This window comes from Schistocerca cancellata, chromosome 7 (assembly GCF_023864275.1).
Source record: "Schistocerca cancellata isolate TAMUIC-IGC-003103 chromosome 7, iqSchCanc2.1, whole genome shotgun sequence".
In the NCBI taxonomy this organism is placed as follows: Eukaryota; Metazoa; Arthropoda; class Insecta; order Orthoptera; family Acrididae; genus Schistocerca; species Schistocerca cancellata.
In genome coordinates this window covers 495,836,121-495,856,615 of record NC_064632.1, presented here as the reverse complement: position 1 = coordinate 495,856,615, position 20,495 = coordinate 495,836,121, and the positions used below count along the sequence as shown (strand labels likewise).

The window sequence follows — 20,495 nt, the reverse complement described above, 5'->3', positions numbered from 1 at the left end:
GAACTAATTCTTTCTCTGTGTCTGTACCATGAGTAATGTGTTGCTGGTTCCAGAAGATTCTTACTTTGTAACTGGGAACCAAGTAGTTCCACAGATTCCTTAGGCAAATTCAATACAAGAGCATTAAGTTCACTCTGCGAGAACAGTTACGCAGTAAAGTCCCATTCAGGCTGGTAGACATAACTATTGTCTTCGGTAACTGCATCAACTTCTTTTCATCATCATCTTCTGCCATGTTCTCTTCAACAGCTGGAGGAAGAGGAGCAATCAGATCTACTCCATGCGAAAACTGGCCTAATGGCTGAATCAATGGGTGGATACACAATTTGCCTCTTATTTTTCGAATTTCACTCCTGAACATCAACTAGACAGAGGTAACAGTCATGAAGGTGATTTTTAGGCTCCCTCCACACCATTGGAATCACAAATGGCAAACAAGTTTTCTTTCCTTTTGTCCACAATCTCAACCTTTCCACACAATAGTGGCAAACTGTCTCTGGCATCAATCCCTTGTGCTGATCACCAAGTTTCATTTTAAAATAAGCACATAAGCTTTTTACGCTAAGTCTGTTCATCCACAGAATAATCACCAAAATGTAACAGAAAATATTTAGGTTCTTCACACACTTGCATGTTACATAGTAGTAACTACCAACAGTAGGTGAAGTGTTTTATTAACACTGTCTTAAATACATGGAGTAAGCACAATATTTCACTGGCAATTCAAGCCTGTGAAACAAGCAACACTTGCAGGGTCACACAACAACAACTAGCATCAACAGGTGTAACAATCTACAGGTATACAGGGCCAAACTGACAAATTTCTCTCCTTATAACCTACTGGCACATCAGTATATCCTTGAAGTCGAATTGTGGCCAAACAGTATCTGATAGGAAAAAACTAAAAACAAATTTGGAATCAGCATAGAAAGTTGAGGTACTATCACATATTAGTTTTCAGTCATCTGATACCATGCACATTAGTGTTATCAGTGTTGTTATGAAAGACCTAGTTAAGAACAGCCATTGTTTCAAACCATTAAACTAAGTATATATGCATTGCAAAGGTAATTAAACATGATCAGGATATGATATAAATGACAAGTCAATGATCATAGACACATTACAAACAATAGGTAGATAGTTTATTTTTGTATTGGTTGTGATCTGTTGTAAGTCGTCTTCCCTAAAACTCCGTTTGCTGAACAACTAAATGAACACCAACATACTTAAAATGAAAAAGGCTGAGCTTAAAACTTCAGAGGAAAGAAGAGAAAAACAAACTACAATCCTATCAGCCTCCTCCCTGTGGACAAAACTCTCACTAGCGTATCAGCAACCACACAGAGGGAAAAAATATTATTAGATTTTCTAATCAGGCAGAGGAACATGATGGGTTTAGACATGGATACAACAACACAGGACAATTTTCAAATCATGAAAAAAAAAAGAACATTGTAATAAATGGGAAATCCCACCTCATGTGGAAATGATAGATGTAAAGCTGTAGACTCAGTTTCAACAAAATCTGCACAAACGTTCCTTGAGGAATAATGCACTGAATCAATCTATGTAAGTATAATGAAGAAAACATACTCGTACATTAGTTAGACTTCATCAGGAAAGTGAGAAACTCTGAATTAAATGTTGAGTCAGGCAAGAAGATTCCATCACACAAAAAGTATTATCAGCAGTCCCACAGGAAATATGAAACAGGAATATATGTTAATGAATCATATGGGAACCACATTTGTTTTGCAGACAATATTGTACTGAAACTTCCTAGCAGATTAAAACTGTGTGCCAGACCAGGACTTGAAACTGGAAGCTTTACCTTTTGTGAGCAAGTGCTCTATGAATTGAGCCACCCAATCATGACTCATGACCCGTCCTCACAGCTCTACTCCTGCTAGGTATTTGGTATTGTTAGTGTTAATGGATCATGGACAGAGTACATGTAATTATGGCTGAAATGGAGGTCGGCAGGACATGTAGATAGGTGAACAGATATTAGATGGACAAATGAAGCTCTTTGCTGGATTCCAAGAGGTCAGAGAAAGATTGAGGTGACAATCTAATGCTATGGATGCATGCTGGCAGCAGAAGACTGTAATGCAAGGAAAAGTCTATGGGAGGCCTTTGACCAACAGTGGATGTTACACAGCTGATAATTACAATCCCTGCCATGTTTCACTGTTGTCTTACGACACATCTTTCTAGAATTTTGATTAGCTATTAACATGAATTCAGAATCTACTTCATTTATAAGCTTCATCTTAGAAGAAAAATGTTTCTGATTCCAATTTGTGATACACGCTGACCTAACAATATTCTGGAGTACAGTTTCATTTTATTTAAATTTTGAAAATCATTCTGACAACACTCAAGAAATCTCATCATTCTTTAAAAAAATCAATGAACAGCAATTCATACTTCATAACTGTTTCATCTATAGAAGTAATACACCCCAATGTTATGATATTTCTTGTAAACTCCTGGGTACTTGATAGAGAACACAGGACAAACTACTAAACATACAACACTACACTGAAATTCAAGAGGCAGTAGGCCAAGTGTCCATATCAGTTGACAGAAGGAAGCTCTGAAGATGAATATGATCACATCAGGAATGAAAGTTCCACCTCTTCATCCTTCCTTTTTTCCTCAGTTTATGGGTTATGATCCAATTCTTATGCTTCGAGAAACTGTGCAAATGATATTTGTTCTCACAACACTTTTGTTTCATATGACATTCATGATCAAGCCCCATTTAACATAAAGCAAGAAATTTGAAATCCATAACCAGTTCAAAAGTAAACTAAAAATGCACTTTATTAATCATTCTTTCTATAAATTATCTGAATATCTAGTTTCACAGACTGAAAAGTCTTGTCGGTTGTATGGCAAGTAGCTGTGTGCATTGCACGTCTGGAAGACAAGTAGTAATATACTGTAGAGGAGACTCAGTACTTACAGATGTAGGTAAATATTTTTGAAAATTACCTCTGAAAATAATTAAATATTAAGCTACCAATAACAGACAAACAGCAGCTATTTAGTATGGCAGCAGCTTCCTTCAAAGTAGCAGCTATCTTTTTAATTTATTTGAATAAATTTAGCTGGCATAAGCATTAATAGCATTAAACAGAATAATCATAGTTCATTGTTACTGCATTATGCAGGTTAAGTTTCTATCATTTCCTCGTCTTTTGTTAGTTAGTTACTTCATGTTTCATCTATCATTTTGCACGACATATCATAATTATGTGGAATGAGTGATTTTACATTCACATTGAAAATTAATTTGTACATATGGTTACAATTTGAACTTTTGAAAAGTTTTTATGTATTATAAAAGGAGAAAAAGTCAGTAATTCCTACCCACCATCTTTTACACATTACAGTAACAGAAATTCTTATATGGAATGGAAGGATTTTATAGCACTGCTTCCTGAAAAAAGTAATGTAAATCACTTTCTTGATATGTGACTACAATGGAGCCACTACACGTGCTCAGAGAATTGTAATTACTATAATCTCTGTATCGTAGTCTACAAGGAAAGATTTCATTCTCTTCTCTCTTCTTCTTCTTCTTCTTCTTCTTCTTCTTCTTCCGTGCCTGGCTGGTTTTGATGTCGCATTCAGATTGCGGTCTCTAAAGAATTATTTCAACAACATGTAGTGTACTTAGAATTTCTGCTAAATATATATGTCAGTATTTAACGCAGTATGTGTTTCTGTTAGTAGCAAGAAAGTACCTTCCCTGTCCCTTTTATTTAATTAATTACATAACAATTAAATGTTGCCCTGGCCATTTGTAATTGCATTGTTGAAGCGACACCATTGCTGTTAAAACTGATAAAAATTTCTTCATAGCTATTTAATTTTGAAATTAATGAAAGGATTTAATCCCAGTAAATGTAAAACAGCATCTCATAATAATTTCAATTTCATTTTAGGCCAGAGGTACAGTCTTATTGAAAGGAATTATTTTAATTGTGTATGCTGTCACTGCACGTAGGGTGCTATACTGGAGCATCAAGCCTCACAGAGAAAAATAATTGTTTAAGTATTCTATTAAATTTGCTTACCGTGTAACATTAAAGAAAGATAATTTTTTTTATCCATAGTGAGTAACAAGGATGTCTTCACGTTGGAATATGCATGATATTTCTGGTCACAGTGCCCTGAGAAAATTTAGTCGTGGGTTTTAATGAATATAAAAGAGATTTTCTTTAATCAAACATTTTCATTCCAAATTAACAGAACATTTTTTCTCTCTTTTCAAAAAAGTAAGTTACGCAATAAGTTGTCAAGAAGAAACCTGCTCAGTTTGTTTTCAAATTTTACTTTGCTGACAGTCAGACATTTTATATCACTGGGTAAGTGATAAGAAATTTTTGTTACAGTACTGTGCATCCCTTTTTGCGCTAAAGAGAACCTTAATGTGGACTAATGAGTATCTTTTTCCTTCTGATATTGTAATTATGTACATTATTGTTCCATTTGAACTGCAGTAGATTAACATATACGTTCACCCATTCCACATCCCTGAGGGTCCTCTCTCTTCTGGGATCTATTGCACACAGTGAATGGATGGCAAAATTAATGTTATTAATTTTAAAAAATGTTCAAAACTGAGGCAAAAGCATATGTATGCCAAAATATTTTAATAGTTTTCAAATATTTATGTAGTTTTGATACACATGCTATACATTTCAAAATAGATCATGATATCACAATAATAACATAATAGCCAGTTTATTGTTGAGAAAGCTGCTATAAAACATGTGGCACTGTGGTCTAGTACTAGTAACCTCCTGATCTATTAGTATACAGAAAAGAGGAGGTGGTCTTAAAACAAACAAACCCTATATATTTTGTACAAAGATTAAAGTGTACTCATACCAATGTCACTGGCCTTATTATAGGACTAGAGATACAGATACAACAGAACACAACCAAATATTCCTTTTATTTTTTCTGGCTATTAGCCCTCTTCAGTTTTAAGTGAGAAGAAACACATTGAAACTTCAAAGAGAGAGTGAACTGACAAGTAAAAGAAGAGTGTCTATGATATAGACACAACAAAGGAGGAAGCTGTAATATGAAACTGCATAAAAACTGTGTCATCCAGTGTCATTTTCTTCACTATTTTTAAAAAAAGCACTTCTGATAAGTCTTTCTCAACTCTGAATCACTGTTACAACTTCCTTCTGCTAACTGTTTTCATCATGGCTAGAAAGTGAAAATAGAGCAAGTTTACAATTTGTCTCCAAGAAAGTTCGTTAGAACATTATATATTTTACAGTTTTCTTGAAACTGACATATCTGAAACTTTTTCATGAAGATATTTTACAGATCAATTTACAAAATGTGTATACAACAATTATACATCAAACTTATGATTTCAAATGTTAATACTGATATATTAGAGAGATATTTACTGCAACTTTCGCTAACAACAACTCTCATCTCATTTCTAAACTATGCCCCCTATTTGCAACAAACAATACTAAACTCAGTTTGGAAGCACTTCACTGCATTAATACATTATGCACCTCACAATATAATGTCTTCTTTCAACACACACCAAATTATCTTTAACTTCAAATACAACAATATTACCCAACAAGGCAAATACAGTACCCAGCCACAATGGCAGTACTGACAAGAGAGAAACTGAGATAAAAACATGGTTTGCTCTGGTATTATTACAATTGGAGCACTTTAAACTGCTTTTGACTAAATGTTAACTCAAATGACTGTCAGTTTGCTACAAGAAAAGAAAGGCTCCCTTTTTCTCAGTTAGTCACAAAGTTTCAATAAAGTTTTATAACAAGTCAATGTCCACTTTATTAAAATTGGTGAATGGAACTATACTTGCAGTTATTTAATGTGTCAATCATTATCAATTTTGATAAGAAATGCCTTAAGCCATGAATGATAATGATGACTTCAAATGGATATTTGCTGCATGATATTACTGTATTTTACTTTTCATTGTCTGTGATCATTCCCTGCTTCTCATCTTACAGAATGACAGCAAAAGCATAAGGCATTATTATCTAAGCCACAAAAGAGATTCGTAAGCTATATAGTGATAATGAAAAATTATTTGCAAGATGCAAATTAATTTCCTCTATATAGCAGTCTAGATGATACAGAGGTAGTCAGACACGTTTCATATATTTTTATTCAACATGTTGCATAATAAATACATAGGGGAACACAAAACACACACTAGTCAGCACTTTTGTTTCACAGTATCACTACACTTTAACTAGCACTGATTCACTGTCACATGTGCTAAAGACCATTCAAACCACAAAACCCAACTGTTGCGTGGACACTTAAGCTGTATTTTACTGTAAAACTCAAACTGAGTAAACATGTCCTGTTGTTTACACTTGGCTTTTTATTTATTCTGGCATCTTTTAGAATATACTAATACTGAACTGATATTTTTTCTCATTGCTACCATTAAAATCTAAATCAGTATAACAGAAGCTAGGGAATTTGCACAGTTGATAACTCGCCTTATTATTCACAGTTTGGAAAAACCATTGTTTCACAGGGCGTTCAGTTCACCCACTGTTTCGATTGTTTTATTTCATCTTCTTGTTCATCTCTGGAGAGATTTTATTTCCACTCCCCCTACGCTTGATATTATCTTCCTTATATGCCACCTTTATTATAGGGTATCAGGAGAATGTTCTTTTCCATTCTCACTCTGTCTTCTTTTACTTGTCAATTCTTAATGTTAATACCAAGTTGTCATTCTTGCCTATTTTGTTATCATTCCCTGTTTGAATTAGGAAAGAACAGTGAGCGATGTTCAGTTCTTGCACCAACTGTGTCCAAATTTAACTCTGTTTAGTAATAACATGTCAACAGTTATTATTTATCTTTTACACTAATTATATAAATATGATTTATTGAAACAAACAACAAATGCATTATAATTGCAACTCTCTTCTTTCAAGTTAATATCAAGACAAGATCACTGTTTTGAAAGCAAAGCTTTTATGTTCTCGGTCTGTAGCTTTCTCCAATGACTCACTATCCACTACATTTCCTTCCTTCAAATGTATTCAATACAAATATCAGTCTGCCATTATTCCTCCAATGTTTCAGTTCTCCTCTACCTCATGATTATACAACTCATATTAGCATACTGATTCTTGAAGTCAAAACATTTTGTTTTAAAAGTTATCTGATGACCAATCAGTATTCCTTTCTGTTGTAGACTTTAGAGCACTAGTGCTTATATATCAAACACAACACTAAGAAAATACTATTATTAAAATTCATACAAACTTAATTCACATTAGACGTCAAACAACACATTCAGAAGCTGTAATCTTAATATACATGTCAGCTAACCACCAAGAAATATTTTACATAGGCATGACCAAATTTTATGTTATGAGGGCACATTGGTTTTTATTTGAATTTAGTTGACTTCTATACATCAATAAATCAATCTATGTATAATCACATGGCCACATTTTTATTCACTGTAAGATACTTAACACTTTTGCTGTGAATAATGCACCAGGTCATAACATAGGTATAAAAGACACATTAATTAATTAACTGAGTAAACCAACATAAAAAACTGTATCATAGACGATGGTCATTTTGTTCCATTTGCTGACCTCTTAAGTAAAACTGTATTTTAAGTACTGTGACAGTTATATAACAGAAATATAACTTCAGCAACAGGCTATTTTTAGATGAGATCTGGACTGTTAAAAATTTTACTTCTTCAGAATTTAACATCAATGAAACTGACAGACAACTGTCTTTCAACAGTAATTTTGACAAACTGGTAACAAAATATTAAATGAGAGATAATAAATAGCAAGTTACCTTTTGACAATAAACATATACAACACAGGTGTAATCAGTATTTCTGTATTTGAGATTTGTTTGTTCTTGCCTTAGTGGTTCCCATTCTTTTGAGAATCTTATAAAAATGATTATTAATCACTTTTCTTTACATTTTATTACAATGTTTTCTTCTTTGTTTTTCACTGAAGATGCAATCTACAACACACTTCAAAATTCATTCAAAGAAAGTAATCAGGTTTGTTAAAAGCCATATTTATTACCTACCTCACTCTTCATATATAAAATAATCAATAAATTAATATCTTTACCCTGTCTGTTTTTTGTCTCATAATGTGGAGCCCTGGATACTTTTCCTACAGGTAATGCCTACCTTTTCTTCTTCCTTTTACTAGAAGTAATCCCAGGTCTGCAGCTCTCAATTTTTTACCATCCAGTAAATACACCATTTAAATTTATTTATAATACCCCCTTTTTAAATAAATGCTCAAGCCCATAGATTTAAGATTTTAAAGGTTTAATTTACACCTAATATGTTCTAAATGGTTTTTTAAATGATTTGGTGGTAAAATCATATTCAAATTATAGATTTAATTAATAATATTTATCTTGTGGTTATGCACGAAGAACTTTTATTGGTGGTTGTTTCTGCAATATATTTAAATGCAAAAATAAACTTAGTTTACAAATTAAGTTAAAGTATCTTCAGTACTAGTTTCCCTTCAATAAACACTGTATCACATCTCTACCATGAGGCCTGTTATGAAGAACTAAGCATTTATTTTACAACTGATTTTTACAAATGAATAACAAGATAATATTTTTGTGGAGTTTATAGGCAAAGGTCTAAGAAAAGTTGGTTTCCCTGCCAGGGAATGATATGCCATGACCAGCCAAAATATATCTGACTTTCTGTAGTAAACTGAACTTAAAAAATGGAGCTAGTTCAGTTTTGAGTTTTTATTTACTGTGGCATCTTTACGTAGTGGATCATCGTCAGAAGATACAAGAGGACTGCACTCCATTACAACAAAGTTTAATACACACTAGTACTGCAATCAGAACTGAAGCTTCCTTGAAAGGCAGTGTGTTTCTTTTTATGCTGGATGAGTGGTTGAGGGTCAGTAAAAACAATGATGACAGTGATTTCTTTACCTTATAAAATCATTTTAATGGAATGATTACTTCTGGATTCAGTGGCTTAATCAAGTAGGTAGCAATAAAAAAGAAGATTCATGGTAGAGGACAGGAAGACATTTGACCTAACAAGGGGCATGGGTAGGTAGCTGCTGCCCTTTCAAAATGTACTTGTATCCTGCTCTGCTAAATAGGCAGTGTCAGTTTGAAGAAAGCAAAATCGTGTGGTGGATATTAGTAAGTAACAAGTGTATGCAGATCCATTAATAGTGAAACCTCAAAAGTAATTTCTCATTCACCATGAACCAAATATCTCTTGTCTCAGTCCTTGGTATCCTTTTAGAAGTTACTAAAATAATGGGTGTGCAAAAAGACATTCTTGTATTTTAAACACTTGAAACTGGCATTTGAAACTGAGAGCTGAAGCTACAAACTGATTGTAATTAAGAGACTATTGTATATGAGAGTACCACATACAAGACTATTCATGTTTTTTATGTATGCCAGTAAATCATTCTATCACAAACACAGAACACAAAATTACTTACAACTGAGAATGTAAAGTGTTGATCTAAGTAGTCACATAAGTAAAACCTGTTCTGTATGTGTCACTATGACTATTTTTTCATATACACAATAAATAAATTCTAAAATAAAATGCAATAAGACAATATAAAAAGCAGTAATTTGAGGTACAAATCTCATTATCTGCAGCTGTACCCCACAACCAATTACTAATAATCACTCAGCATCACAACGGAGTACTTGTACATATATTTAACTGCATTCAATGCAGTGTCTTAGCACCTTTTCTAGGGAAATTATTCTAACTTCCATCATTTTTTGTGTATCTCAACTTTGGATACATGTTCACACATTCAACACTCGCAGCTAACATACATATACTTTTAAAAGCAGCAATTAAATAAAATATAATGAACAAATCTTGCTTAGTAGGCATATAGGAATACTGCTAACAACATGACTCTTAAAATGGATTTTACATCACAATTCTTCAGCAAGCAATACACTTATGTGTAGATCTTTGAAGTGTCCACTACAAATATTTAATCTGAACTAATTTTGATTACAAAGACTGCCCCCAAGAACAGCAAATTACATTTAGAATTGACTTTAGACCAGAGACTGACTGCACTGGACTGCACATCTGTGAAATACCATATGAAAATTAAATGATAGATTGGAAAATTATGTACATTTTCCAAAAGCTTTTGTGTTCATAGCAACACTGTGCTTTAGGTACCAGTTGACTTCTCTGCTTTTCATGTCACCTACGAGGTAGAAACAGCATTCTTCTGAGATGTTAATCGTGCAATTTCTCTTCCAAGTGTGTCTATGTTTTCCTGTAAAGTGAAAATGAAGTATTTTAATAGTTATTGGGGCAGCATACAAAAACACAGCTACTATATTTCCAAGCAAAGACAAATTTATCACAAAATTGTATACTGAATTTTACATGGTTTCAAACATAAAATAATATGCACTTGTATGTTCAAAGTCACCAACTACACTACAAAAATATATTTTAGTTCTTCATTAGAAGTCATCACTGGGTTTACATCAATCCAAAGATGCTAAGAGGACAGAATGAGAACCAATGATTTCCATCTAAACTGGATGTCAAACTGCAGCTGTCTGAGTAAGACAGCCAAAAATCTTCATTTTTTATTTTATTCATTTATTTGGTTCCCCCCATGCTCTGCTGATGCATTTTTAGTAAGCTAGTGTGTGCAAATTAATTTTGTTTTATGACAATTTCTAAACAAAGCAATGCATTTGCAATAATGTTACAAAAAAGACAAAAGTAACACTTGCACAGAACAGAAATTTGTATGTTGCACGAGTATCTACATAATTGTGGGATATTAAATTATATTACATAATACATATATTTTATAGTCCTAGAAGGTTTTTTTTCGCTGTGGCTACGAAATTCAACCAAATGACATTTCCAGAAGAAATTTTCTCAGAGGCTTCCTAAATGTGGACTTGTTATCAAACTTACATTTAATATTTGGAGGGGGAGCATTATAAACTTCTGTGTTAGTGTACTGCACACCCTTCTGCACCATTGTCAGATTTTTACAATCATTGTAGAAATCATACTGTATTCACCATACGCACTATTCCTTTTACACAACTTAGTATTTTTACTGATGAACCATATAAGGCAAAATATAAATTGAGAAGTAGTAGTAAGAATTTTAAGTGTCCAGAAAACGTTTCTACAACTACACCTACAGCCTACACCAATTGTTATTCGTACAATGTGTTTTTTCCAAGAATATTTTCTTTGCACTTGTTGTCTAGGGTTAGTGTCTTCGATTAGTAATCAAAATGTCCTTGGTCCTGGGTTTGAACCTCAACATTGTTTAAATTTTAAATAAAAATCAACAGGAATGGCAGCAGAAGACTTCTGGCCTAAGTCAACTTCATTCTGCCAACAGCATTGTCAAATAGGGTGGAGGAGTCGACAGAGGTTCAGAGCACTCTCTTGTCCTTGTGGTAGGAAACTGCTCCTAACAGGCTGAAGAATCAGCAGTGATCAATGGCATGAGGCTGCAGAAGGCAATGGAAACCACTACATTAAAGACACATAATGTGTATCTACAGGCCTTGAGACTTATAAGTGAAAAGGATCATGATGATCTCTCCACTGGCAAAAGATTCCCCGACTCCTGGGAGGCAGCTGCCAGCAGGGAGGTGACCACGAGAAAGAGACTGAATAACCAATGAAAAGATAACTTTCAACTAGTCGAGGCGTGAAATGTACGAAGTCTGAATGTAGTATGGAAGCTAGAAAATCTGAAAACAGAAATGCTAAGAGTCAATCTAGATACAGTGGACGATCAGTGAAGTGAAATGGAAAGAAGACAAGGATTTACAGTCAGGTGAGTATCTACATCTACATCTACATCTTCATCTACATCTATGTGATAACTCTGCTTAAGTGCCTGGCAGAAGGTTCAATGAACTATCTTCAAGCTGTCTCTCTACCTTTCCACTCTCAAACAGCACAAGAGAAAAACAAACACTTAAATTTTTCTGTGCAAGCCCTGATTTCTCTTATTTTATCTGATGATCATTTCTCCTTATGTAGTTGGGTGCCAACAGAATGTTTTCGCAATTGTAGGAGAAAATTGGTGATTGAAATTTCATGAGAAGATCTCGTTGCAAACAAGAAACGTCTTTGTTTTAACAACTGCCACTCCAATTCATGTATCGTGTCTGTGGCACTATCTCCCCTGTTACGCGATAAAAAAAAACGAGCTGCCCTTCTTTGAACTTTTTTGATGACGTACATCAGTCCCACCTGATGCGGATCCCACACTGCACTGCAGTACTCCACAATAGGGACAAATGTGGTGTAAGCAGTCTCTTTAGTAGACCTGTTGCACCTTTTACGTGTTCTGCCAATGAATTGCAGTCTTTGGTTTGCTCTACCCACAACATTATCTATGTAATCATTCCAATTAAGGTTATTTGTAACTTATTGACAGCAGCAAGAAATGGTATAACAGGAATCGTACTTGTTGGGAAAAGGAAGACAGGGCAGAGTGGGCTACTGCAAGCAGTTCAGTGATAGACCTGTTCTCATCCGACACGACAGCAAACCAACACTGACAACAATAGAGCAAGTATACATGCCACTATCGCAAGAAGAAAATGAAGAGAGAGAGAAAGCATATGAGAATACTGAAATGGTAATTCAGCACATAAAGAGAGACGACACACTAATAGTAATGTGGGCTAGGAATGCAATTGTAGGGGAACCAGTAGAAGAAAGGGTTATGGGAGAACATGGGCAGTATTGGGAATGAGAGGGGATAAAAGGCTACTCGAGTTCTGCAATAAATTTCAGCTAGTAATAGCAAATACCCTGTTCAATAATCATGAGAGGAGATAGCACGTTCAGAAAAGGCTGGGAGATAGAGGAAGATTTCAGTTAAGAGTACATCGTGGTCAGGCAGAGATACCAAAATCAGATATTGGATTGTAAGCAATACCCAGGAGCAGATATAGTCTCAGATCAGAATTTAATAACGATGAAGAGCAGGCTGAAGTTTAACAGACTACTCAGGAAGAAATACTGTGCAAAGAAATGGGATACGGAAGCGCTAAGGATGAAGAGATACACTTGAAGTTTTCTGAGGCAACAGATACTGTGATAACAAACAGCTCAGTGGGCTGTTCGGTTGAAGAGGAATGGACATCTCTGAAAAGGGCAATTAAAAAAGTTGGAAAGAAAGACATAGTTACTATGAATGTAACTGCAAAGAAACCATGGAGAAGAAATCCTTCAGCTGATCGATGAAAGAAGGAAACAAAAAAATTATCAAGGAAATTCAAGAACACAGAAATACAAGTCACTTAGGAATGAAATAAAGAGGAAGTGCAGGAAAGCTAAGTGAAATGGCTACATGAAAAATGTGAAGACATCTAAGAAGAAATGATTGTCAAGAGAACCAACTCAGCATACAGAAAAATTGAAACAACCTTTGGTGAAATTAAAACCAAGGGTGGTACCATTAAAGAGTGCAATGGGAATTCCACTGTCAAAGACAGAGGAGGGAGTGAATAGGTGGAAGGAGTACACTAAAGGCTTCTATGAGGGGTAGAACTCTGATGATGTGATAAAAGAAGAAATAGTAATTGATAAGGAAGAGACAGGGGATCCTGTATTACTATCAGAATTTAAGAGAGATATGGAAGGCTTAAGATCAAATAAGGCAGAGGATATTAATAACATTCCATCAGAATTTCAAAAATCATTGAGGGAAGTGGCAACAAAATGACTATTCATGTGGTGTGTAAAATGTATGAGACTGCCAATATACCATCAGACGTTTGGAAAAGAAGATTGTAAGAGCTGACAAGTGCAAGAACTATTGCACAATCAGCTTAACAGCTCATGTATCCAAGTTGCTAACAAGAATAATACAGAGAAGAATGGAAGAGAAAATTGCTGATCTGTTCAATGAGGATCAGTTTGGCTTTAGGAAAGGTAAACACATCAGAGAGGCAGTTATGACATCGTGACTGATAATGGAAACAAGGTTGAAGAAAAATCAACACATGTTCATAGGAGTTGTCAACCTGGAAAAAGCGTTCAACAATGTGAAATGTTGCATGGCATAAGATTCTGAGAATAATAGGTGTTAGCTATTGGGAAAGATGGGTAATACACAAAATGTACAAGAACCAAGAGGAAACAGAGTGCTTGGATTAAAAAGAGTGTAGGGCAGGAATGTAGTCTTCCACTCCTGCTGTTCAATCTATACATTGAGGACACAATGATGGAAATAAAAGAAAGGTTCAAGAGTGGGGTTAAAATTCAAGGTGAAATGATATCAATGATAAGATTTCCTCATGGCATTGCTATCCTCAGTAAAGGTGATGAAGTACAAGAGTCTAATGAGTGCAGAATGTGGAATGACAACAAATCAAAAACGACAAAAGTAATGAGAAGTAGCAAAAATGAAAACAGCGAGAAACTTAAGATCAAAACTGCCAATCACGAAATAGTTGAAGTTAAGGAATTCTGCTATCTAGGCAGCAAAATAATCCATGATGGATGGAACAAGGATGATGTAAAAAGTAGACTACCATGGGCAGAAAGGGCGTTCCTGGCAAAGAAAAGTCTACAAGTATCAAAGATAGGCCTTAACTTGAAGAAGAAATTTCTGATAATGTACATTTGGAGCAGAGCATTGTTTGGCAGTGAGATGTGGACTGTGGGAAAACCAGAACCGAAGAGAATTGAAGCATTTGAGATGTAGCGCTACAGAAGAACGTTGGTAATTAGGTGGAGTGATATGGTATGGAAAAAGGCGGTCTCTGCAGAATTGGCTAGGAAGGGAATATATCACTTGTTTTACAATTCCACCCATTAATAACCAAAGAAACACATGCAATTGCTTGTATAGTTAGTTTTATTTATGTTTAACAAGAGTACATTGACACTAAACCATTTTATTAAAACAATGAGAATACTGGTAATAGTTCCTTGAAGCTTTTCACATGTAGAACCATCAGCTATAATGTTCATGGCATCTGAAAAAATAGTAAAACTGCACAGCAGCATTGTACATTGTGATAAGTCACTCATAAATATCGGGAAAAGTAAAGGGCTAAGAATGGGTGGTTGTGGCACTCCACATTTGATGCTTCTCCATTCTGTGTACTCGATAACGGGTCCTCTTCAAAGTGATTCAGTATGGCGTCTTCCAATAAAGGTGTGCAGCTTCTCCTTGGAGCACCACTGTCACGCATGCTGATAGTGAAGGTACCTTTTTCTCGAAGCCACCACATAACTGTGGCAAAACTGGTACGCTATGGAGTTGAATGATCTTGATAAAGATGAGGAGCCGCTCTTCCACTACTATGAGCTTAGGCAAATGGAAGGATCATGTTGCTGTAATTTGTGAACATGTACACAGCCATAGTACTCTGACACTAAAAAAAAAGAAAAAGAAAAAACGACACACACACACACACACACACACACACACTTTCAAACAGCTGTAGCATGGAAACAATACATTTCTGGACATCGGTTCCCCATATCAAAATATTATGTACTCACTCCTCTCTACAAGACCTAGAAGTCTATAACGGGAATTTCCATACACCTTGTATGATGAGACCACTATATTCAGCAGTCAACCATAACACCCTAGAACTTCACTGTTTCAACTCTTTCTGTGTCTGTGTGGCACACTTAATATTTAGCTCTCCTCAGTTTTGGCAGTTGCAGTGAAATGAGTATAGTTAGTTTTATTTATGTTTAACAGGAGTACATTGACACTAAACCATTTTATTAAAACAATGAGAATACTGGTAATAGTTCCTTGAAGCTTTTCACATGTAGAACCATCAGTCATAATGTTCATGTCATCTGAAAAAATAGTAAAACTGCACAGCAGCTTTGTACATTGTGATAAGTCACTCATAAATATCGGGAAAAGTAAAGGGCTAAGAATGGGTGGTTGTGGCACTCCACATTTGATGCTTCTCCATTCTGATGAAGCCATACCACCACAAAAATTGCCAATACTGTATAACATCAATATCTGCTTCCTATCTTTGAGGTATGACTGTAATCATCTGTTTGATACACCACTTCTTATCTTGAATAACTACAACATGGTGGCATAAAGTGTCACTAGAACACACAAAAAAATACTTCATGATCCTGCATGCACATGAGCCCATTACACTGGATGTCCGAGATTTCTGGAGAAGAACAAAATAAACTGCTTCAGAACTACAGGAAAACTTATTGAAGGCTCCGCTGCATCATTTCAAATCTCAATCTGAAAACTGATAGACTGATTAGAAAACTGATTCTAATTTTTTATTTTGGTTTTTCTCATTTATTCCACTGTCATGCAACTCAAGATGCAGTAGGAATCAATAAATTAAACCCAAATTTTTAAGTTCATATAATCCTTAAAATGGAGTGTCCCAAACAATGAACACTTCTCTTTCTCACACATACATGATTATTTAGAAAACATGAACAAATATACATGTTCTAAGCAGCTATAATATCTAAAATATTCACATGTAGTTCATGTGTGTGTTGCACATCATGGAGCAATTGCCCATATGAATGGCACATTCACATCTGCGACATTCAAAACGTGATTTTCCATATTATCCATGATCATAAGAAGAGGCTTTACATCTTCTATACGGGGTCATTTTCTTCTCAGTTGGCATTATTTTCAGTGGAAAAGTGTCCTAACTTCTGCCTTGAAACCTTAGTGGATTTGTTGCTTTGTTTTGTCATCTCATACAAACGTTGCCAGGTAGGGCCACATTCATCAATGGCCATTCTGTCACCAGGGCATTTTCAAATGGATTTTCCTCACAGAAGCGATATGTCATTCACCCTCCCCCCTTTCTCCCCAAACAAAAATAGTTTCCTTTCCTGTGGCTTTTACTCATGTTGTAAATATAATAAATCCCATTCCATAACTGAACAGTAGTGTTGCAGTACATGAGTTTGATTACTGGTAACAGTTCTAATTTGAACTAACAATGACTACAATGGGTCAGGTGAAAATATTTGCTTCAATATTTGAGGTCCAAAAGATTTTATTATTTATTTATCTATAAAAGTTAGAGAAATAATTGTTTTACTAGGACAGATCACAACAGGAAAAAATTGGCATGTGTGATAGTACACAATAACAGAAGCAAAATGTTCCAATAAACACGCTTCTGCAATAAAACAGCTGTTCCGAGGCAACTGCAAATGTGTTGTTACAAGTCTCCACTGACTTCAGTGTGATACATTGTCCTAATTAGTATGAATGTATTTGAAATGTAAACTTTTTGATTAAGTCTGCATCTTGGGCTCAAATTTCATGCCCGCCATACCTTAACTTGTGCAATACTGTGGGATGTGCTCTATCCGTGATGGGGCACCTGCAAATTTTGCTGCTGATAGAAGACAACAGCTAACGGGCCCATACAGTCCAAGATAGCTAGCTCAAGCATGACCTATACCTTGGTCTCAATGGTCAATTGACCTCAATCCTAACGATTTTTATGCACAGGGTCATCTAAAAGATGAAGTGTACAGCATTTCTGTCGATACAGTTTAAGAACGAGATCAGCAAATTGCACAGTCTAGCCAAGATTTACAAGTTGATCTGGGAATGTTTGAATGAATTTGTAACTCACTCCACAGACAAGTGCAGTATTGCTCCCAAATGTGAGGACGACACATGGAACACCCCCCTTGATAGGTGTAAGTGCAAATTAAACTGTAACATGTAATCTGCTGAAATAGTATTGTATTTCTTGCCATATTAGATGGGGACTTAATCAAAAGGTTACATTTCAGATACATCTGTACTAACTATGTCAATATTTTCAAGTTTTGTTTATTTTTGACACTTTCACTTGTTGTAACACAATCATAACAAGTTTTGATCGACAAAGCACATCTTCAGTTGCTATAGATGTTGTTTGGTGAACAAGCATTCATACATTGCAACAGGACAATATTTGATACTGAATTCAGTGGGAGCTCATAACCACACATCTGCAAGTATCTCGCAAGCAACTCATTTTTGGAACCACAGTCGTTTCTATTCTAATAAACTCTCAGTTACCGCTACTAATTATGATACATCCCGTAAACAAATTTTGCACTTGGAGCACCTCTGGTGTTGCCCCAAGTGGCCACTTGTGTTGCTTGGGCCTTAAACCAGTTCAAAAAATGGTTCAAATGGCTCTGAGCACTATGGGACTTAACATCTATGGTCATCAGTCCCCTAGAACTTAGAACTACTTAAACCTAACCAACCTAAGGACAGCACACAACACCCAGCCATCACGAGGCAGAGAAAATCCCTGACCCTGCCGGGAATCGAACCCAGGAACCCGGGCGGGGGAAGCGAGAACGCTACCGCACGACCACGAGATGCGGGCCTTAAACCAGTGATTTGGCAGACGATGCTGGCATTCAACACTGATGTGTCCATGAGGTTGAAGTGTATCTTCATACACCTTGATATATCTTCCTTTAAGAGGAAATGAGGACAGATGCTGACTGTCTGTGTGACCTCCAAATGTTCTGTGACAACAATAAAAAAAAAAAATCAAAAAATATAGGTCTAAGCTACAGCAACATATAGTGGTGCTGCTTGGCGAGAGAGTAGTGATGTCAGTTGCTGAACACTGAGGAACGGGCATTCAATGTGCTGCACTGGAAACTGAGCAATTTCTGTTACAGACAATTCCCAGTCCTGGTGAAAGACTTTGTGACGCACAGAATTCAAGAACAGAAAGCCATCTTATCCAACTCTACATATTCTAGTGTATTACACAGTATTGGTAAAAGGTCTTCAATTGTTTTTTATTGACTCACTACATAGCAAGAATATTATGGGCTGAGTGCTAGTATTAGTTTTCACTCTGCCATAGTAGTTAAACTGATTTGAGGTGGTATATTTTTGCTTGCTGATCTTAAAATCACAACAGCACAAGTGCTGCTTTTTAGCAATTCCCTGAACAAGTTGGGAAAGCTGTACAACTTGTCCATGTACATAGTACTCCACTCCTCTAACACTGCCACACATTTTACACACAATTTTTTACCAGCAGGAAATCTGAGAACCACTTAACCACTTTCCTTGTACTGTCTGGTATATATAGCTTCAGGTTAATGACATATCCATTTTCTGAAGAATATACTTTACAAATCTTTATGCCAAACCTACCTGTCTTTGATAGATTGTACTGTATGAATCTGCCCCTAAATTTTATCATATTATTGTCAATATTGTCTTTTCAACCGAGTGTGGAACAACTGGAGTTACCTTACTCAAGTTTAGCACTCCAGGTGAAACAGTAGCAAAGTGTAAACAGCACATTTCAGCAAAGACTGGAGTAATTATTTTTTTCCTTTTTGACCAGGTATCTTGATGAAAGGGTTCCTTCTGTGGTGTTGTCTGAAGAATGGGGTGCCAAAGCAGATGCCAGACTGAGATTCACTGGAAGAATACTAAGGAAATGCAATCCGAAAACAAAGGAAGTAGGTTACAGCACACTTGTCCGCCCACTGCTTGAATATAGCCCACCAGTGTGGGATCCGTACCGGATAGGGTTGATAGAAGAGATAGAGAAGATCCAACGGAGAGCAGCGCACTTCATTACAGGATCATTTAGCAATCGCGAAAGCATTACAGAGATGATAGATAAACTCCAGTGGAAGACTCTGCAGAAGAGACGCTCAGTAGCTCAGTACGGGCTTTTGTTAACACACCTTCACCGAGCAGTCAAGCACTATATTGCTCCCTCCTACGTATATCTCGTGAAGAGACCATGAGGATAAAATCACAGAGATTAGTGCCCACGGAGAGGCATGACAACAATCTTTCTTTCCACGAACAATACGAGACTGGAATAGGAGGGAGAACCGATAGAGGTACTCAAAGTACCCTCCGCCACACACCGTCAGGTGGCTTGCGGAGTATGGATGTAGACGTAGATGTAGAAAGGAAGGTTGGCATCTTGCACCAAAACTAAAGAAGAGTAGAGTCACTGCATGCTGCATTGATTAATGAGAAATGATGGCATAGGCATGCCTCCTAGAGCTCCTCCACACCACCGCAATGCCTCACCCTCTTTTGGTTGACCAGAGGAACACTCGCCCCAATTCACAATCAAAGATCAAGATGACATCATCATCTTAGATGTCTTAGGCAGATCACTGTGTGAACATGTCAGTTTGAAGAGAGTTGTAAATTTGTCTGTGTTACGTGAGTCTTTAACACTCAGAGAGAGATGTAAATTCTCAGAAACATGTTATATTTCCACCCAATCCTCTCCTGGAGCAAACCAAAGAACCCACCGGATAAGCAAGAGTATTTTCGTACAACACAGCATAAGGTGACTGAGCTGGTTGTAAACTAATTTGCCTCACCCGCTGCATGTTTACAATGTGCGAGTGTGCAAGCTCTTTC

At 36.0% G+C, this 20,495-nt stretch overlaps 1 protein-coding gene across 3 annotated transcripts in view; it reads right to left on the bottom strand.

The window, feature by feature from the left end:
• Positions 1–6,959: 6,959 nt before the first annotated feature.
• The window catches only part of LOC126092043 (coiled-coil domain-containing protein 186-like), a 211,611-nt gene continuing 198,075 nt past the window's right edge, over positions 6,960–20,495 (bottom strand). For all 3 annotated transcript variants that reach the window (XM_049907448.1, XM_049907449.1, XM_049907450.1), the window contains one exon: positions 6,960–10,355. In XM_049907448.1, the coding sequence (XP_049763405.1) occupies positions 10,284–10,355 (72 nt within the window). In that variant the 3' untranslated portion in view covers positions 6,960–10,283. The remainder of the gene's footprint in view (positions 10,356–20,495) is intronic.